Source organism: Triticum aestivum, chromosome 7D, assembly GCF_018294505.1.
Source record: "Triticum aestivum cultivar Chinese Spring chromosome 7D, IWGSC CS RefSeq v2.1, whole genome shotgun sequence".
Classification (NCBI taxonomy): Eukaryota; Viridiplantae; Streptophyta; class Magnoliopsida; order Poales; family Poaceae; genus Triticum; species Triticum aestivum.
The window spans coordinates 171,761,504-171,783,877 of record NC_057814.1 but is presented as its reverse complement, the minus strand read 5'-3'; the positions used below and the strand labels follow the sequence as shown (position 1 = coordinate 171,783,877).

General features: G+C 46.4%; 1 protein-coding gene across 1 annotated transcript; it reads left to right on the top strand.

The window, feature by feature from the left end:
• Positions 1–14,404: 14,404 nt before the first annotated feature.
• On the top strand, positions 14,405–22,002 carry LOC123164574 (UDP-glycosyltransferase 90A2-like). The gene is made up of 2 exons (XM_044582105.1): positions 14,405–14,526; positions 21,132–22,002. The coding sequence occupies exons 1-2, from the start codon at positions 14,405–14,407 to the stop codon at positions 22,000–22,002; spliced, it is 993 nt and encodes a 330-aa protein (XP_044438040.1).
• The last annotated feature ends 372 nt before the right edge of the window (positions 22,003–22,374 follow it).

The following is a 22,374-nucleotide window of genomic DNA, read 5'->3' as shown; positions in this document are numbered from 1 at the left end:
TTCGCAGTGCTAGCTCGATGGTTATCCTATCAAATTGTTTCTAGTCGTGCAATTCTTTTCATCCATCCGGAGTATTTCAGGAGTTCTTTTCCATCTCAATTATCCGGAGGTCATCTTTTCGAAATATTTCCTTGTTCTAAGTTTTCAAATCCGTTCTCCGATTATTCTATATTCATACCGTTTCGTTCATCTCCATATTCTTCCGGTGCTTTGCTCTTTAATTAGTTTGCGATCTCTTCGTTCTCTTGTCTCTAGATTCCCTCAAGTATCTTCGTGCTTTTCTAATTCTTTCCGGTGAGTCATTCTCCTTCGTCAGTCAATTTTGAATTCTAACGGTGGCTCGTTCAAGACCCCTTGTCATTCGTAATGATATCAATTAATTCGTTCTTTCCAAATCCTACCGGTGGTTCACGAAGATTTTTCTCAAGTTTTGGCGCTATATCTCCCTTTAATCTTTTCCAACGAGAATAAGTAGTATGTAAATCCATGGTATCTCATCAATTTAATTGGTGGAGGACAAGCATAACGTAATTCTTATTCTTCTTTCTTCATGTGGATTAATCTATTATTTTCGGAGATTGATCATTTCATCACATTCTCGGGGCAAAGTGTTTTCATCTTTCCTTTTTCCGGAGTTCCAAGCTTCCTTGGCCATCCCGTCGGAACCTCCATCGGAATCATCGCAAAGCTCAAATCTTATTCTTTCATCCTTCAATTTTTTATCTCGTCATTCTTTTGTTACCAGAGTTCTTCACGGTGGCTCGTCATGATTTAATTCATTCCTCAAGTGTTCATCAAGATTCTTATCGAAGGAGCTCAAGTACCTTTCCTTCTTGCTTTTCGAAGTGCAATTAAATTCTCCGTATTCTTTTGAAGTGGAGTTTTGCATTTCTTCGTTCTTCTCAGCTATCCAATCGTTTCCGTTTGTGGCTGGTTATCACCCTATGATATGGAGATGTTATCCATAAGTCCACAACAAGCTTATTCTTTTCGTCGTTGATTTTCTCAACAACTCCGTTCAATCCATTCTTCGAAGGTTGCTTTCTATTTCAGTCGTGGCACAAGTTGTCATTTTCTTCCCCGTTCGTTTCATTCCACTATTTTATTTTCTTCCGGAGATCTTGTGTCGTGCCTTCATCAAGTATCATTCCATCCTCTCAAGCTCGTGTTCTATTCTTTCCTTGTTCAGCCGGAGTGCTGCCTAATTCTTTCATTCTTATTCCTTTTCTATCTTGTTCTAACCGGAGTGGTTTCAGAGTCTATCTTGTTTCTTGAGCTTTACATTCTCTTCAGATCCTTCGTTCTTCTTTTATACCGGAGTGCTCTTGATTTTTGTTCATCTTCTCTCTTGCGTTCTTGTTTCACCTTATCCCTTTTTCCTTCCATCTTGTCGGGGATATACCCCGCGGTATGACCCGGCCGGAATTGGCGGCTCACTGGTGACCCGCCCGGAGCTTGGCTCTTCACAGATAACCTGGCCGATCTTGGCGACTCATTAGTAACCCAGCGGGCGGGTCAGATGGACAACAAGGCCTAAAGCCCAGAAGGCCGGCTCACGTTATGATGGGCCGGATTAAAAGGAAAGGGATGACGAATATTTCCTTTACGAGGAAGCAAGACCCGAACTTGTAATTAACTTGTAAGAGAAGATAGACTAGTCCTAGTCCTACTAGGACTCCACATGTAATCCGCCCCTCTAACTTATATAAGGAGGGGCAGGGCACCCCAAAGAGGGACGAGGAACAAGAAACAATCTCTAGGGCTAGACACCGAGAGCCGGTTCCCGGCGACTCTCCCGTGATCATAATGAGACCTAGCCTCAAATAGCATGTAGGGTTGTTACCGGATGATGTTTCCCGGGGCCCGAAGCTGTCTAAATCCTTGTCTTGTGTTGCGTCTCTCGATTCCGCCCAAGCCCTCTCAAGCTACCGCATAAATGCGTTGGCCTCACGACTAAGTCCTTACACTAGGACATCTGCCGTGACAATTCCACGACAGTTGGCGCCCACCGTGGGGCTCGCGCACGGTGGTGTTGAGTTCTTGGAGGGATATTTTCTAGGGTATCGAGAAGCTCACGATTGAGTAGAAAAAGAAGAGCCGGCGCAGAGAAATTGCGTAGGGTAACCCGGCGTGGTACAACCTTAAGCAAATCCGGCAAATTCAGCAGTCAACTGGAACAAATCATGGGCGAGAAGAAAAATATTTTTGATCCACGAGAATTGTGATTGAGGAGATCAAGGTTTTCGTCTGTACGCGCGGCCACTGTGTCACGGGGTCTACTTTCCATTAAAACAGCAGTCATACGGATCAAGTCCCGAGAGGCACGGTCGATTTACTCGGTGGACGCTCCAAGAATTATAAAAGAAAAGAAAAATCATCAGCTCAAAACGCTGGACGCGAAGGACCGGGTGTGTCCACAGCGCGCAAGCCCCACCCGGTCATCACTCAAGAAGCAGAACCAGCCGAAGAGCCAACATGAATCAAATCTCGTTTCCCAAGGCGATCTTGGAGGGTGCATCACGGACTCCCAAAGAAAGTTTCTTTTGTGCACAAGAACACAAGTCGATCTAGGCTACACATGACGTGGAGGAGAGAAGGCGATGCCACGGTTAATTGGTACTAGTCAGACCCCAATCGTACGCAAGTTACCGAGACCGTCAGGAATTTCTACTGCAGATTCAATCCGTGTAGCGGACATGTCCGATTGCTGCTATGTCTTCCTGTCTACATGCGACTGTCCGAGTCCCAAGGAGATTGAGATCTATACTTCTCACGTGGGCTGATTACTAATATCTGGCACTTGGAGAACAATCAAGTACATCTGGCGGTAGAAGGAGGCTATGGGGGCGCTATTGGTCAAACTACTACTATTGGTTAAAAAAAAAGAAAAAAGTGCCACGATGGCGTATCTGGCCGGAGAGTCACGGGTGCATGTACCATGAGCGGCCGTTAGGCCGATGAAAGCTGCTGTTGCTACTGTCATTGCTGCATCCCACACAAGGACAATTGTTCATTACAAATGAGGTGTTATACTACGCCGGTTTTTGGAGCCACGGCTGAATTACCTGTCTGTGCCCGTGGCCGATTCACCCGCGTCCGTGCCGCCTTTGAGCCCGTAGAGGCCATCTTGAGTTGCCGAGGCCACTCTAAGGCGCCGGGGCCACGTTGAGCCGCCTCTGCTGTGTTGAGACGCCGGGGACACGTTGAGCCGCCTCTGATGTGTTGAAGCCGCCAGGTCCGCGTTGAGCCGCCTCTGCTGTGAGATCATCTGTCGTTTACAAACATCAGGTGATATCCATCTAAGTTTATTAAACATATTGTTTTCAACAAAGAACAATTACTTTGGTCTGTATATTTTTATGTGCAGCAAAGGTGGTGCCATGTTGTGCTTATGAAGTGTACGTCAGCACCATCACGCACCGGCGTCTGCACCCGCTTACTGATGGAACAGGTGTGCGCAAGTCGCCGCCCGTGCATCTTAATCTACATCAACCCACCGGAGCTGTGTTGAGCCGCCCTTGCCGCTTTGAGCTTCCAGGGTTATATTAAGTCGCCGGTCTGCCTGAGCCGTCGGATTTATATTGAGTCGCTGGTTTGCCTGAGCCACCTCTGTCGCGATAAACGGATCATCCGTCGTCTAAACAAATCAGGTGATATCCATCCAAATTTGTTTTATTAGCACATGTTGTTTTTGTCAAAAAACAAGTTTATCTTTGCCTTGGTCTGCAATATTGTTGATGCAGGGCATTTATTTATGACAAAAAGTGATATTATACCAAGGGGATGGAGGCACGCCAATATCTTTTGGCACAGGTGGTCGCCGTTACTCAACGGACTCCCGCACCGGCTTACAAACGCCGTGGCCGTCTCTCGCGACCACGCCGGCTTACAACAAGGAGGACAACTCACACGTCTGCGATCGGCTTACAATGTGACGGACAACTTACCTGTCCGCCCCCGCGGCCGACTCGGCGTCCCCGTCGCTTACCGCTCCTGCGGTTGACTCGCCCGACCGCACCGACTTACAACGCCACGGCCGGCTCATCAGTCTGCTCCCGCGGCCGGCTCGGCCGTGATTGGTTTCAGCTTCACCGTGATGATCATCAACTCCACGGTGGATAATTTCTGGCCTGACATATCAGGTGAAATCAATCCAGTAAATTTTTATATATTATATATTGTTTTCTTTAAAAAGAGCAATTACTCTGGCTTGCGAGGTTTTTGTTACAGGACAATTGTTCACTACATCAACACAACGTGGTTGACTCGCCCATCCACGTGGCTTACCGTGCCGGCGATCGATTCGCCCGTCCGGACCGGCTTACAACACCACGGCCGGCTCATCTGTATGTGCCGCCTCTGATGCAACGGTCGTCTTTACCATCCGTCTCTCGCGGGTTGGTCTATATAAACACGCTGGGCCGCACTTGCATGCATGAGCTGTTTATTGAATATGAGCGAGTCACTTCTTGGGAAGCCCGGTTTTCTTCCAACAAATTGGAGGCGAATTATCATGTATTATCAGCCGCCGTCTGCACTGGATGGTTCAATGGGCAGGCGCACAAGTCGCCGCCACTACAGTTTGGTTAACTTCAAAACATCCAGTTGGAAGGAATCGTTGGCCGAGTTGCTGACACGGCTCATACGGGATCATTTATAACCCGCCGCAGTCACTTCAACCTTCTGTGGATTCACATCGCGCTATCAACACCAATGATATACACCTTATGCTATATTCAATATGAAGAATCTCAAAGCCAACTCCTCGAGTCGTCTTGAGACTCGGGGGCTACAATGATATGACTCGGCATCATTGGTTGATATCAATGCATTCAAGAACTCCGGGTCATTGGAGGGAAAAATAACCCGGTCCCGGAGGCTACCGCCATATTGGTGAAAAGTTTAAAGGCCGTCAGAAAATTTCTGGCTTAAAAAGAAGGATTCCGGTTTAGATCCGGCTCAAGAGACTTGACATCTCCCACAAAGCACTGAAGCTCTTAAATATCCGGTTTAAAATCCGGTTCAAGGGAAATTTATCTGCCACAAAGTTTTGAAGCTCTCAAATCCGGTTCAAAATCCGGTTCAAGGTAAATTTGTTTATCACAAAGCTTTGAAACTTTCAATATCCGGTTTTTCCGGTTCAAAAAGAATTTATCTCTCACAAAAGTTCGAGTTCTCAGGAAAAATTAAAGGGACCAAAAAGAGTCTGTTACAAAGCACAACCCAAACATAGGTACCCTGCTTTAATGACCATTGGGAGCTGATCGTATTCGAATTTAGCTTAACCCTTTTGGTGTGACTCTGATCGTATTCGAATCAGAGTCGTTAAATATTCTCATGATCACTAGGGGGCTTCCTGTTCAAACATAGGTCTTATTCGAATCAAAGAGAACATAGCTGTCGGTACCCTCTTGATCGGCACACTGCCGAGCTCACTAGGGGGCTTCTTGATCGTATTCGAATCATAGCTCAACCCCTTTTGGGAACCGACGTGGATCGTATTCGAATCAGCGTCGTTAAACAACTCTCAAGGTCATTTGGGGGCTTCCTGTTCAAACATAGGTCGTATTTGAACCAAAGAGAACATAGCTGTCGGTACCCTCTTGATCGGCAACGCCAAAGCCACTGGGGGCTATATGATCGTATTCGAATCGTAGCTTAACCCCTTTGGGACGGTTTTCTGATCGTATTCGAATTAGAAGCCTCAAAATTTTTTGAAGTCTCTTTTTGAAAACAATTTTTTGGATTTTATTTGAAGTTCTTTTGATCATATCTAAAGTGTATATGAGTGGTTTCTATTTAACCCGGCTTGATTTTCAATGATAAATTGCCATCTTATGACAATCATCATCTATTTGGAAGCGTTGGCTTCTAAAGATTGGGTTATCACCCTCACTGCACATGTCATGTAAACCGGCAGTACAAATTCAATATCACAGTGGTTATATGTGAGATATTGTGACCCGCCCTGCGGTAAACCGCCAAGGGATCTTGTGATCTACTTGTGTGCAGGATAAGACTACATTTGGGTGGTTACCCGCCCTGGTTTTTGACATTAAGTTGCCAGGGCATATGTTGTTTAAACTCTGCAGGATTTACAGAGCTATGACTTACATAAATGATTAAATTCAAGCCCGTCATCATAGATTGAAATTGGTGTCTCAAAAGGGTTATCAATTCTTGATTTTCTCAAAGGCTATAAGCCGTCGGGTTGTACAAATTCCGGCTTACAATGGAGGCGTATTAAATCGCCATCGGCCAAGAGCCGCCGGGTATTTAAACTCCGGGTTTACTTATCAACAGATGAGGTATTCAAAGTCGCTTTGGCGCAATGGCTATTATTTTATCAATGGATATGATTTATTCTACAATGGAAGGAATAGTCCCGAGTCGCTGCAGGCTTACGACCCGACACTTGGGGGCTACATTATTCAAATTGATATTACATCGAATATGCAAGTCCCATGTCACTGCCAGCATGTACCATGGCACTTGGGGGCTAATGCAAAGTCATTTTTTGCTCAACTTATTGAAGACCCGACTCATCACATTGTAATGAGCCGGCCCTTGGGGGCTACCAATTGCTCCTGTCAAAAATTCAAGGTACACAAGCATTAATCCATTATATTGAATGGTCCACTAATCAGTTGGTAGAGTACAAAGCTCTTAACCTTGTGGACGTGGGTTCAAGCCCCATGGTGGAGATTATATTATATGATGTTATTATCAATAAATTATATACAAAGTCCTAACTCAGTATTATCTTACTGACCCGGCCCTTGGGGGCTACACTGGTTGAAGTTATCATGAGCATAAGGCAATTAAAAGTCCCAGGTTGATGCAAGCATGACAACCTGGCACTTGGGGGCTACAGGTGATATGCACATAAGGGAGAAAAAATCTTCAAATTCTCAGTTTGGAGAAGATCGGATTAACCCGGTGTTTGCAACAATCATGATCCGGTGTCACTAATAATTATGACCCGGCGTCGGCAACAGTTATGACCCGGTGCTATGAATATTTACAAGCCGGCAATTTTGGTTATGATAAACCGGCAAGTTTTACCTCTTCAAGCCGACTGAAAGTCAGATGAGTATTTCAAGACCAATATGTTTTAAGCCGGTGCTTTGGAAGCCGATTCAAGTGGATTATTTCTTACAATATTTCTCTACAAGAGACTAATGCGAGTAAATTGACTCTGAAGCTGGCCTAATGACCCGGATTTTTCAAAAGAAGTATCTGGATTTTTTGCATTCACAAAGTTTGAACACATCTACTAAAGGAGATTTGCTATGAGTTCATGGGCATGTATCAAGAAGGAAATGACAAGGATTTAAAGATGATCAGGTGCCGGCTTACAAAAATTTAACGCGGAGCACAACCTATCAAATTTGTTCTTGTGTTTATTTTACAGGATCAGTTTAACATGGATAAATCAAAATTAAACTGGGGGCTAATGTCGGGGATATACCCCGCGGTATGACCCGGCCGGAATTGGCGGCTCACTGGTGACCCGCCCGGAGCTTGGCTCTTCACAGATAACCTGGCCGATCTTGGCGACTCATTAGTAACCCGGCGGGCGGGTCAGATGGACAACAAGGCCTAAAGCCCAGAAGGCCGGCTCACGTTATGATGGGCCGGATTAAAAGGAAAGGGATGACGAATATTTCCTTTACGAGGAAGCAAGACCCGAACTTGTAATTAACTTGTAAGAGAAGATAGACTAGTCCTAGTCCTACTAGGACTCCACATGTAATCCGCCCCTCTAACTTATATAAGGAGGGGCAGGGCACCCCAAAGAGGGACGAGGAACAAGAAACAATCTCTAGGGCTAGACACCGAGAGCCGGTTCCCGGCGACTCTCCCGTGATCATAATGAGACCTAGCCTCAAATAGCATGTAGGGTTGTTACCGGATGATGTTTCCCGGGGCCCGAAGCTGTCTAAATCCTTGTCTTGTGTTGCGTCTCTCGATTCCGCCCAAGCCCTCTCAAGCTACCGCATAAATGCGTTGGCCTCACGACTAAGTCCTTACACTAGGACATCTGCCGTGACAATTCCACGACACATCTCGGTCCTAAGATCTCGGGACGAGATCTCTTGTTAGTAGAGGAGTGTTGTAACGCCCCGGATCCGTTGTGCCAGGTGTCTACGAGTTATTCGCCGTCCTTGCCTTGTCATCTGCTTGCGTGTTGCATTTTTGTTCATGTCATGCATCCCATATCATGTCATCATGTGCATTGCATTTGCATACGTGTTCGTCTCATGCATCCGAGCATTTTCCCCGTTGTCCGTTTTGCAATCCGGCACTCCCAACTCCTGCGGCGCACCCCTCTTGTCTTCTTTTCGTGAGCGGGTGTTGAACGTTCTCGGAATGGACCGAGTCTTGCCAAGTGGCCTTGGTATACCACCGGTAGACCACCTGTCAAGTTTCGTTTCATTTGGAGGTCGTTTGGTGCTCCAACGGTTAGCTGGGTAACCGCAAAGTCCGTTTGTGTGTTGCAGAAAACCCCCCTCCAAACAGCCCAAAACCTCTCTAAGTCTCCGCCATGCTCTCGTTCGTTCGATCACGATCGCGTGGGCGAAAACCGCACCTCGTTTGGACTCTCCTAGCTCCCTCTACCTATATATAGGCCCTCCCCTTCCATTTTCGCGCAGACGAAACCCTAACCCGCTCCCCTTGCGCCGCCGCCCCGGACCAGTGGCCGCCCGTCACGTGGCCTCCTCCGCCGCCAGCCACCGCGCCCCGCCGCCAGGTCCGCCCGCGCCCTCCGCCTCCGTCGCTGGCACCCTCTGCCACTGCCGCCGCGCGCGCCGCCGCCCAACGCCTTCCCCGCTCCTCCGCCCCACCGCCAGGGTCGCCGGAGCCCCCTGCCCCGCCGGCGCCCTCCGACGCCATCCCATCCGCCGCCATCGCCCCGAGTGCCGTGCCCGCGCCTCGCCGTCCTTGCCGCCTCGCCTCCTCCCCGTCGCCGTGCCGCCGCCTCGCCGGGTCCCTGCCGCCGGTGCTCGCCGTCGACATCCACGGAGCTCGCCGGAGCCTCTCCCCGCCTGGGCCCGAGCCCCGATCCGATCCAGATCGAACCCCGCGTTGACTTCGCCCCCCCCTCGAGGTCGTTTTTTTCTGCTTAGTCCCCAGTATTTCTTAATATGTGTGCATGTTTGACCTATCATAACTCCAAGCATACTTCTCCGATTCATGCATATTATATATCAAAATGTTCGCCTCGTGATGCTCTTCATTTTGTTCCATTGCACCATGTTAATTTGAGTCTATCTTGATGCTCTACATGTGTTTTGTTGTATGCCATGCCATATTTACAGGGGTGTATGCCATGTATTTTTGTGATCTCTGTGGTGACTAGCACAAGCATGCAAACTAGGCTTCGTGATGTTTCTGATTTCAGACAGTAATTTTACTAAGTCTGGGACTGCTGATATTTTGTTGCTATGTATCCATGTGGCTACAGAGAGATCCATGCTTATTTTGGAGATGTTCAGTAAGGATGTTTTGTAGATATTGTTGTAATTGTTCCATCCATGCCCTTGTTTGCAATTATGGAGTGCCACAGCATGACTCAATCTTGCTCTACTTTTGCTATAAAATGTTCCTGGCAGATTGTTTACATGTTATTCAATTTTGCCAAGCTTGTTGTAGTTGATACTTTTATGCTATGTATTTTCTCTTGCCATGGATAGCTTCATAAACATGCCATCTTGCTCTAGATATGCTTGTTTTGTCATGCATTGCTTTGTGATGAGTGCATCAAGCTCACAAAGATACCTTCATAATGTCTGTTTTCTGCCATGCTCTGTTTTCTGCTGTCTGAAACCTGATAACGAAACTTGCTATGTTTACATGGGTGCCATCATATCTTCTGATCCTTTTTGGCTTATGGTCATAAAGGGACTTTTGTTCTATGCCATTAGTATATTCATGCCATGCCTTTGGTTGCCATGATATGTTCCTGTAGCATGTTGTTTGCTTGCTCTGAACATTGCAACCTGATGTTATTTCTGCCATGTCCAGTAATTTCTGCCAAGTCTGTGAACCTGTTATTATTTGCAATCTTTCCATGTCCTTTTGAGCATTCTCTGTTGGTTTCTGGAGATAGCTCAGTGTTCATGTTTTGTTGTGCTTTACCTGCACATCATTTCCATGCCTTCTATTGTCATGTTGAGTTGCTGCAGCATATTGTTTTGATGCTTGCTAGATGCCTAGTTGCTGTTTTGGACAGATTGTTGCTATGTCTTGTTTGGAGTGTATGTGTTGCGGCGTTGCTCCGTTTTGAGCATGCTCTATATGAAACTTGCTTAGATTTGCATGTAGTTTCATATTATCATGTTGCATCCTTGTTTTGAGGTGTTTGCTTGATGTTTGCATGCATTTTGCATCAATGCCATGTTTAACTTGTTTTGCTCTTATCTTCTAGACCGTAGCTCCGAATCTAATGAACTTTATATGTAACTTGACTAGATTTTCGTGTAGATCATCATGATGCTCTTTAACTTGCTGTTTAACAACTTGAATATAGGGTTTATTCAGTTCTGGACCAATTTCGAAATTTGCATATGAGGACTTACCGGATTTGTCATATGTTGTTTCCGGCCTCATTTAAACTTGCTTTGATGTGTTGTTCTTGTATGCATCTTCTCTTACCGTGTGTAGCTTCATGTAGCCTTGTCATGCATCATACTTGTTTGAGCATCATGCTTTTTTCATGTGTGGTGTGTTTACCTTGTTGTGTGCTTCTTCTCGATAGTTCCCGTTTCGTTGCGTTCGTGAGGATTCGTTCGTCTTCGTGGCTTCATCTTCTTCATGGACTCGTTCTTCTTCCTAGCGGGATTTCAGGCAAGATGACTGTCACCTTGGATCTCATTACTATCATTGTTGAGAACCGGTTATATCCTCAACATTAGGCCCCAGATTGATTTGAACCGGTTCAAATCAATCTGAGGCCTAATGTTGAGGATATAACCATTAGAGTCACCCGCCCAGGAGGGGCTGGGTTACGTTATAATGATCATCACGTGAAGCCCAATACCAGGCTAGAGGATGGCGGATCAATAGTGGGCTTAAGACCCGGAGGCGGCTTAAGGCCCGTAGTGATAAACCGCCGTGATGACAAGACTTGTAATGTAAGGCAAGAGTAGTTAAGAGTTCGAGGCGGATACTGTTATAAGCCGGCCGGGACTCTGAGAGCCGCAGGGCGTCAACCTCTCTATATAAAGGGACGACCCGACGGCGGTTCAGGACGGGAGACAACAGATCGAGAGCCAGGCATAGGGATTAAGCTCCCTGGTCATCGAAACCCTAAGTAATACCACCTCAATTGGACGTAGGCTTTTACCTTCACCGTAAGGGGCCGAACCAGTATAACCCTCGTGTTCCTTGTCCCGTTTAACCCCTTTAATCTTCCTAGCTGCGATGGCTCCACGACTAAGTCCTTGCACGAGGACATCTGCCGTGACAATTCCACGACAATCATTGCTATGCTAGTTGCTTCGTTCTATCGCTATGTTGCACTACCTTTTCACTTGCTCTTCAAGCCTCCCAAATTGCCATGAACCTCTAACCTTTGTCACCCTTCCTAGCAAACCGTTGTTTGGCTATGTTACCGCTTTGCTCAGCCCCTCTTATAGCGTTGCTAGTTGCAGGTGAAGAAGAAGATTGCTCCATGTTGGATTATGTTTATGTTGGGATATCACAATATCTCTTATATTATTAATGCATCTATATACTTGGTAAAGGGTGGAAGGCTCGGCCTTATGCCTGGTGTTTTGTTCCACTCTTGCCGCCCTAGTTTTCTGTCATACCGGTGTTATGTTCCTTGATTTTGCGTCCCTTACGCGGTTGGGTGATTTATGGGACCCCCTTGACAGTTCGCTTTGAATAAAACTCTTCCAGCAAGGCCCAACCTTGGTTTTACATTTGCCTCACCTAGCCTTTTTCCTTTGGGAGTCGCGCTCTCAAGGGTCATCTTTATTTACCCCCCGGGCCAGTGCTCCTTCGAGTGTTGGTCCAAACCTGTCAGTCGCCGGTGGCCACCAGGGGCAACTTTGGTCTGGCCTACCGGAAGCTTGGACAATCCAGTGTGCCCTGAGAACGAGATATGTGCAGCTCCTATCAGGATTTGTCGGCACATTTGGGCGGCTTTACTGGTTTTGTTTTACCATCGTCGAAATGTCTTGTAACCGGGATTCCGAGACTGATCGGGTCTTCCCGGGAGAAGGAATATCCTTCGTTGACCGTGAGAGCTTATAATGGGCTAAGTTGGGACACCCCTGCAGGGTATTATCTTTCGAAAGCCGTGCCCGCGGTTATGTGGCATATGGGAATTTGTTAATATCCGGTTGTAGAGAACTTGACACTTGACTTAACTAAAACGCATCAACCGCGTGTGTAGCCGTGATGGTCTCTTCTCGGCGGAGTCCGGGAGGTGAACACGGTTTCTGGGTTATGTTTGACGTAAGTAGGAGTTCAGGATCACTTCTTGATCATTGTTAGTTTCACGACCGTCCCGTTGCTTCTCTTCTCGCTCTTCTTTGCGTAAGTTAGCCACCATACATGCTTAGTCGCTGCTGCAACCTCACCACTTTACCCCTTCCTTACCCTTTAAGCTTTGCTAGTCTTGACACCCATGGTAATGGGATTGCTGAGTCCTCGTGGCTCACAAATTACTACAACACCAGTTGCAAGTACAGGTGTGCGATGATCATGACGCGAGAGCGATGTTTCTTGTTTTGGAGTTCTTCTTCTGCTTCTTCTTCGATCAGGGGATAGGTTCCAGGTCGGCAGCCTGGGCTAGCAGGGTGGATGTCGTTTGATCTTCTGTTTGTGTTTCATCCGTAGTCGGATGTTGATCTTATGTATGATGTATTGATGTTTTCTTGCGGCATTTGTATGCCTTGTATGTATCCCCAAATATTATGTAATGTTGATGTAATGATATCCACCTTGCAAAAGCGTCTTCAAGATGCGCTTCTATCCTTGGTGGGACCTTCGTGTTCCTTTAGGATAGGGTCGCATCTTGGGCATGACACACAACCTGTTAAATTTGTTTCTTGGAAAATAATTTTACAGGATCAGTTTAACATGGATAAATACAAATTAAACTGGGGGCTAATGTCGGGGATATACCCCGCGGTATGATCCGGCCGGAGATATGACCCGACTAGGACTTGGTATTTCATTGGTGACTTGGCAGATTGTAAGCCGGCAGATGTTAAGACAGATTATAAGCCGGCAGATTGTAAGACGGCAGATGTTAAGCCAGATGTTTAAGCCGGCAGATGTTAAGCCAGATGTTTAAGTCGGCGGATGTTAAGCCCAAGACGTTAAGAAGCCTATGGTGAGAAGCCCATGGAGAGAAGCCCGTGAAGAGAAGTCAGAATAGTTTAAGTCTTAATCCGAGTTGGACTCTACATGTAACCCGCCCCTTCAACTTATATAAGGAGGGGCAGGGCACCCCAAGAGGGGGAGAAGAAATAATCTTAAGGCTAGACACAACTAGGAGAGCCGGTGATACGGCAACTCCCTCATAAGCATAATGAGACCTAGCCACAAACAGCATGTAGGGTTGTTACCGGATGATGTTTCCCGGGGCCCGAAGCTGTCTAAATCCTTGTCTTGTGTGTTGATCCGCCTCGCGTCTCTCATCCCGATCAACCCCTCTCAAGCTACCACATAGATGCGTTGGCCTCACGACTAAGTCCTCACACTAGGACATCTGCCGTGACAATTCCACGACAATATGTGAAAATAACACGATAATTTACAAACTGTATACCCGATAAGTTACATACAAAAATCACAGTAACTTCAACCAAGAAGGCAAAAATTTGTTGAAAAACATATCCCCTAATAACTTCTATGAAATATCTATTTGGCACACCAGATCGTTTTGACAAAACTGCCGAACGACCTGGTTGTCCTTCGATCCCGATCGCTAGATCCACACAAAGTTCACTGCCCTCCTCCATCCCCACTCGATTCATGGGGGAAACCCAGCCGCACCCTTTCTTCGTCCTCTCTTTCGACTTACTCCCCAACCCCAAACCAGCAGTTATCGCCTACGCCGGCGATCTCACCGTCTTGTGCCGTCCTCCGCCACTGCCCTAGCATCTCTACCTCCCCTTCCCTCACCCTATCACCCTACCTGAGGCCCCAAATCGAGCAGCCTGGTCACCCGGCGGCTAGATCCACCACGGCCACCGCGGTACCTCCGGATCCGCGCCCTCGTGACGCGACGGAGGTGCTCGAGGGTGGTCGCAGCCACATGCGCCGAGAAGGGTTCGAGACGACAGAATGTTGACGATGGAAGTGCTCGAGGGCTTGCGGGCAACCATGCGTGAACCATCATGCCCAAGTCTGGACGCGATTGTTCAAGTACAATGATACCCAGATGGGGAAGTTGAGCATTGTTGCTGGAATGGCACCATCGAACCCATGTCTGGACGCGTCTCAAACAAATTCAGCGCTCCAAATGCAGGTGTTCAAGATGACACTGGATACCAAACGAACAAAGTTATTTGAAAAACATACCCCTGTTAACTTATGTAAAAATAGCATGGTAATATATGAACAACATGGACAATAACTTACATACAAACACCTAGGTAAATTTAACCAAAGGGGGAAAATGTTGTTGAAAGCCATATCCCCGATAACTTGTATGAAAATAGCACGGTAAAATATGAACCGTATACCTGATAACTTACGTACAAACACTGCAGTAAATTTGACCAAGGGAGAAAAAGTTGTTGAAAAATATACCCTCGAGAATTTCTGTGTAAATTGTATGGTAATAAACCAAATCCATACCTGATAACTTAAGTACAACCACTGCGATAACATTTTTTTACTATGGGCAGGGGGGAAGGAGTTGTTAAAAATATACTGCGGAACTTCTATCTAAATAGCATGGTAATATGCAAACCACATAACGAATAACTTAAGTACAAACACCATGGTAATATTTGACCAAGGGGAAAATGTTATTAAAAAATATACCCCAGTAACTTCTATGTAATTAGCATGATAAAAGATGAACCCCATACATGATAACTTACGTGCATACACCATGGTATTTTGCATCTAAAAAGGAGGGAAGGGGACACTCGGGTTTGTGAACTCTGTGAACTGGTGTGAAACATGTAGAAAAAATATGAAACTAGGGTACATAGTCCTAATACCCGAACTAGTGAGGCTCTCGGTTTGAATTTTAAGTTACTCTTTTTTTGTTCAATCTCGTCTCAGCAAGATACGATTAGTCTGTAAATTGTTTGTAATTAGTAGAGCCGACAAGCCCAACTGGATGTTGTTGCTAAATTTACTATGTTTGTCCTGGGTTCGTGAAGGAAATATGCCCTAGAGGCAATAATAAAGTATTATATATTTCCTTATATCATGATAAATGTTTATTATTCATGCTAGAATTGTATTAACCGGAAACATAATACATGTGTGAATACATAGACAAACAGAGTGTCACCAGTATGCCTCTACTTGACTAGCTCGTTAATCAAAGATGGTCATGTTTCCTAGCCATAGACATGAGTTGTCATTTGATTAATGGGATCACCTCATTAGGAGAATGACGTGATTGACTTGACCCATTCCGTTAGCTTAGCACTCGATCGTTTAGTATGTTGCTATTGCTTTCTTCATGACTTATACATGTTCCTATGACTATGAGATTATGCAACTCCCGTTTACCGGAGGAACACTTTGTGTGCTACCAAACGTCACAACGTAAATGGGTGATTATAAAGGTGCTCTACAGGTGTCTCCAAAGATACTTGTTGGGCTGGCGTATTTCGAGATTAGGATTTGTCACTCCGATTGTCGGAGAGATATCTCTGGGCCCACTCGGTAATGCACATCACTATAAGCCTTGCAAGCATTGTGACTAATGAGTTAGTTGCGGGATGATGTATTACGGAACGAGTAAAGAGACTTGCCGGTAACGAGATTGAACTAGGTATCGAGATACCGACGATCGAATCTCGGGCAAGTAACATACCGATGACAAAGGAACAACGTATGTTGTTATGCGGTCTGACCGATAAAGATCTTCGTAGAATATGTGAGAGCCAATATGGGCATCCAGGTCCCGCTATTGGTTATTGACCGGAGAGGTGTCTCGGTCATGTCTACATAGTTCTCGAACCCGAAGGGTTCGCACGCTTAACGTTACGATGACAGTTTTATTGAGTTTTGATGTACCGAAGGAGTTCGGAGTCCCGGATGAGATCGGGGATATGACGAGGAGTCTCAAAATGGTCGAGACGTAAAAATCGATATATTGGACGACTATATTCGGACTTCGGAAAGGTTCCGAGTGATTCGGGTATTTTTCGGAGTACGGGAGAGTTACGGGAATTCGTATTGGGCCTTAATGGGCCATACGGGAAAGGAGAGAAAGGCCTCAAAAGGTGGCCGCACCCCTCCCCATGGTCTGGTCCGAATTGGACTAGGGAAGGGGGGCGCACCCTTCCTTCTTTCTCCTTCCCCCTTCCCTTCTCCTACTCCCACAAGGAAAGGAGGAGTCCTACTCCCGGTGGGAGTAGGACTCCCCCCTATGGTGCGCCTCTCCCCTTGGCCGGCTGCCTCCCCCTTGCTCCTTTATATATGGGGGCAGGGGGGCACCCCAGAGACACAACAATTGATCCTTGAGATCTCTTAGCCGTGTGCGGTGCCCCCCTCCACCATATTACACCTTGATAATACCGTTGCGGAGCTTAGGCGAAGCCCTGCGTCGGTGGAACATCATCATCGTCACCACGCCGTCGTGCTGACGAAACTCTCCCTCAACACTTGGCTGGATCGGAGTTCGAGGGACGTCATCGAGCTGAACGTGTGTAGAACTCGGAGGTTCCGTGCGTTCGGTACTTGATCGGTCGGAACGTGAAGACGTACGACTACATGAACCGCGTTGTGATAACGCTTCCGCTGTCGGTCTACGAGGGTACGTGGACAACACTCTCCCCTCTCATTTCTATGCATCACCATGATCTTGCGTGTGCATAGGAATTTTTTTGAAATTACTACGTTCCCCAACAGTGGTATCGGAGCCTGGTTTTATGCGTTGATGCTATGCACGAGTAGAACACAAGTGAGTTTTGGGCGATATAAGTCATACTGCTTACCAGCATGTCATACTTTGGTTCAGCGGTATTGTAAGATGAAGCGGCCTGGACCGACATTACGCGTACGCTTACGCGAGACTGGTTTCACCGTTGCGAGCACTCGTTGCTTAAAGGTGACCGACGGGTGTCTGTCTCTCTCACTTTAGTTGAACCGAGTGTGGCTACGCCACAACTATCGTTGTGGTTTTGATGCGTAGGTAAGAACGGTTCTTGCTAAGCCCGTAGCAGCCACGTAAAATATGCAACAACAAAGTAGAGGACGTCTAACTTGTTTTTGCAGGGCATGTTGTGATGTGATATGGTCAAGACATGATGTGAAATAATGTGTTGTATGAGATGATCATGTTTTGTAACCGAGTTATCGGCAACTGGTAGGAGCCATATGGTTGTCGCTTTATTGTATGAGATGCAATCGCCATGTAATAGTTTTACTTTATCACTAAGCGGTAGCGATAGTCATAAAAGCAATAAGTTGGCGAGACGACAATGATACTATGATGGAGATCAAGGTGTCGAGCCGGTGACGATGGTGATCATGACGGTGCTTTGGAGATGGAGATCACGAGCACGGTGCTTCGGAGATGAAGATCACAAGCACAAGATGATGATGGCCATATCATATCACTTATATTGATTGCATGTGATGTTAATCCTTTATGCATCTTATCTTGCTTTGATTGACGGTAGCATTATAAGATGATCTCTCACTAAAATTTCAAGACAAAAAGTGTTCTCCCTGAGTATGCACCGTTGCGAAAGTTCTTCGTGCTGAGACACCACGTGTTAATCGGGTGTGATAGGCTCTACGTTCAAATACAACAGGTGCAAAACAGTTGCACACGCGGAATACTCAGGTTAAACTTGACGAGCCTAGCATATATACAGATATGGCCTCGGAACACAGAGACCGAAAGGTCGAGCGTGAATCATATAGTAGATATGATCAACATAGTGATGTTCACCATTGAGACTACTCCATCTCATGTGTTAATCGGACATGGTTTAGTTGCTTTGGATCACGCAATCACTTAGATGATTAGAGGGTTGTCTATCTAAGTGGGAGTTCTTAAGTAATATGATTAATTGAACTTAAATTTATCATGAACTTAGTCCTGATAGTATTTTGCAAATTATGTTGTAGATCAATAGCTCGCGTTGTTGCTTCCCTATGTTTATTTTGATATGTTCCTAGAGAAAATTATGTTGAAAGATGTTAGTAGCAAAGATGCGGATTGGATCCGTGATCTGAGGATTATCCTCATTGTTGCACAGAAGAATTATGTCCTTAATGCACCGCTAGGTGACAGACTTATTGCAGGAGCAGATGCAGACGTTATGAACGTTTGGCTAGCTCAATATGATGACTACTTGATAGTTTAGTGCACCATGCTTAACGGCTTAGAATCGGGACTTCAAAGACGTTTTGAACGTCATGGACCATATGAGATGTTCCAGGAGTTGAAGTTAATATTTCAAGCAAATACCCGAGTTGAGAGATATGAAGTCTCCAATAAGTTCTATAGCTAAAAGATGGAGGAGAATCGCTCAACTAGTGAGCATGTGCTCAGATTGTCTGGGTACTACAATCGCTTGAATCAAGTGGGAGTTTATCTTCCAGATAAAATAGTGATTGACAGAATTCTCTAGTCACCATCACCAAGTTAGTAGAACTTCGTTATGAACTATAGTATGCAAGGGATGACGAAAGTAATTCCCGAGCTCTTCGTGAAGCTGAAATCGACGAAGGTAGAAATCAAGAAAAACATCAAGTGTTGATGGTTGACGAGACCACTTCAAGTGTTGATGGTTGACGAGACCACTAGTTTCAAGAAAAAGGCAAAGGGATAGAAGGGGAACTTCAAGAAGAACGGCAAGCAAGTTGCTGCTCAAGTGAAGAAGCCTAAGTCTGTACCTAAGCCTGAGACTAAGTGCTTCTACTACAAAGGGACTGGTCAACTGGAAGCGGAACTACCCCAACTATTTGGTGGATAAGAAGGATGGCAAAGTGAACAAAGGTATATTGGATATACATGTTATTGATGTGTACTTTACTAGTGTTTATAGCAACCCCTCGGTATTTGATACTGGTTCAGTTGCTAAGAGTAGTAACTCGAAACGGGAGTTGCAGAATAAACAAAGACTAGTAAAAGGCGAGGTGATGATGTTTGTTGGAAGTAGTTCCAAGATTGATATGATCATCATCGCACACTCCCTGTACTTTCGGGATTGGTGTTGAAACTAAATAAGTGTTATTTGGTGTTTGCGTTGAGCATGAATATGATTTGATCATGTTTATTGCAATACGTTTATTCATTTAAGTTAAGAGAACAATTGTTGTTCTGTTTACATGAATAAAAAACCTTCTATGGTCATACACACCAACGAAATTGGTTTGTTGGATCTCGATCGTAGTGATGCACATATTCATAATATTGAAGCTAAAAGATGCAAAGTTAATAATGATAGTGCAACTTATTTGTGGCACTGCCGTTTAGGTCATATTGGAGTAAAGCGCGTGAAGAAACTCCATACTGATGGGTTTTTGGAATCAATTGATTATGAATCACTTGATGCTTGCGAACCATGCCTCATGGGCAAGATGACTAAAACGCCGTTCTCCGGAACTATGGAGAGAGCAACAGATTTGTTGGAAATCATACATACAGATGTATGTGGTCCGATGAATATTGAGACTCGTAGCAGGTATCATTAATTTCCGACCTTCACAGATGATTTGAGCAGATATGGGTATATCTACTTAATGAAACAGAAGTCTGAAACATTTGAAAAGTTCAAAGAATTTCAGAGTGAAGTGGAGAATCATCGTAACAAGAAAATAAAAGTTTCTACGATATGATCGCAGAGGTAAAATATTTGAGTTACGAGTTTGGCCTTCAATTAAAACAATGTGGAATAGAGTTTGGCCTTTTATTCCTTCTGTGTGTTACGTTACTAAGGCCATCGGTCTTATGGAAAGAGAAGGCATATAATCGATTCTTTGATCGGCTTCGCTTCTTTCGTGATTCACGTAGATTGGAATTCACTTTCTTTAGGGCATGGCTAGTTTCGGGTTTTCTAAAACCATCGCCCAACTCTTTCTTATTCAGACACGCCAACTGATATGTTGGATTAACAAGCTAGGGAATAATCAAACCCCACCAATGCCTTATTTTTTACTCTTTCCAAGGAAAAACATGGTGTGGACGTGGGATCGAAGGTAGGAGGTCGCCGTTTCTTTTACCTATTTTGTGCGGGGATCGGGAGGAGCCCAGAAAATCAGGAAGGACGCGGAAGTTCAAGAGGACGTGGTTTTTTTGAGGGAAGGGAGGACGTGGAATTGCAAGGTGGGAAGTAGGTTGGTACTTTTGCAATCTGTCACACGGTTGATGTATATTGCAGTCCTTAATATTTTAGCTTTACGATACAAATACAAATATATGTGTAGTGATATATACACGCGAATACAGGAAACACAGAGACCAATTTGCGAATCTTAATGCAGATCAACAACACACGGTCCACGTGCCCCGGACCTGCATGCCCAAGGAGGTAGTCTGCGAGTGTAGCGATGACGAGAGCAGGTAGGCCGACGCTATGATATGCTTGCGTCGTTGAAGATGGAATCATTAGACTTTTATAAAAACACGCCTTTTTGCTCGGTGGAAGATCGTCTCCTTCGCATCCGATGCCCGCCAATTACATATGACGGGGATACATTCGCCCCGCTGAATTTCACCTCCTACTAGTTGCGAACTTGCGCGGGTTCAACACGAAGATTTAGCTTTAGGCGCGGTGTGAGTGAGTATATAATCGGAGAACGGCGGACGTACGAGACTGCGTGAGACTCACACACTTGCACAGCTGCCCCATCTATCTATCCATGGCTGCTCCAACGCCGCTCCGTCACGTGGCCATGCTCCCCTTCATGGCCAAAGGCCACGCCATGCCACTCCTACACCTCGCGTGCCTCCTCCTCGGCAGCCGCGTCGCCTCCGCCGTCACCTTCTTCACCACCCCACGCAACGCGCCCTTCATCCGCGCCGGGTTAGTCGGCACCGGCGCCGCTGACATCGTCGAGCTTCCGTTCCCCTCTGAGGACGCCCCGCAGAGCACGGACGAGCTCCCGTCCTTGACGCATCTCGTCGACTTCGTTTCCGTGGTGGCGGCGCTCGGCCCTGCGTTCGCGGACGCGCTCACCGCGCTCGAGCCCAGGCCGGACATGCTCGTCCACGACGGCTTCATCGTGTGGGCCAAGGACGTCGCCGACAAGCTCGGCATGCCGCTGCTCATCACCCTCGGCATCGGCGGCTTCACCTTGTACGTCTACGGGGCGGTCATGACGCACAAGCCACAGGCACTCCTGAGCTCGCCGACCGAGCCGTTCCCGGTCCCCGCCTTGCCAGACCTCTGCATCACCATGGCCGACCTCGGCCGGCCCTTCGACGTCCCGGAGCCGGCCGGCCCGCACTGGTACTTCGTGTGCGAGAGCTGCAACAACATGTACTCCAGCAGGGGCATCATCGCCAACTCCTTCAGCGAGCTCGAGTCGGTCTACATTGACCTGTGGAACAAGAACCGGGGGTTCGACATCAAGATGTGGCCGATCGGACCGCTCTGTCTTGCGGTCCCCAAACCGGCAGTCCAGAGCAAAGACGACCGTGAGATCTCGGACTGGCTGGACTCGAGGCTCGCCATGGACCGGCCGGTCCTCTACGTCGCGTTCGGCTCACAGGCCGAGCTGAGCCGGGCGCAGCTTGAGGAGATCGCCGTCGGGTTAGACCACTCCGGCGTAGACTTCCTATGGGTGGTCCGGTCCAAATGGTTCGACAAGGGGATCGGTTTTGTTAGATAATAACGAGAAATAAACGAGACACGAGAGACACGGATTTTTACATGGAAACCCTTGCGGGAGAAAACCACGGACGCACGAAGGCGCAATCACTATGAGGAGGAGTATTACAAGCACGAGACGACAGACCGTCTTAGGTGCGACTACATGGGATATATATGAGGGGCAACACATAGGAGTCCTTGTAGGACAAGTTAACGAGTTGTACTCGTACGCGTCGGTACCAACGCAAAAGCCCACACCGTATGTACTACGTCTAGTCCAATACGGTAGAATTTGGATCATAATTTAACAATCTCCACCTTGAGCCAAATTCCCTCCAGTAGTCGAAGAAAGTGAATAACTCCATCCAAATCAGCATAAACACCTTGTGCG

Coding starts and splice junctions, on each gene's coding strand:
- LOC123164574 (XM_044582105.1), top strand. CDS start 14,405: ATGGGGAAGTTGAGCATTGTTGCTGGAATGGCACCATCGAACCCATGT. Junction 14,527..21,131: donor CTGGATACCAAACGAACAAA/GTTATTTGAAAA, acceptor CCTCCTCGGCAG/CCGCGTCGCCTCCGCCGTCA.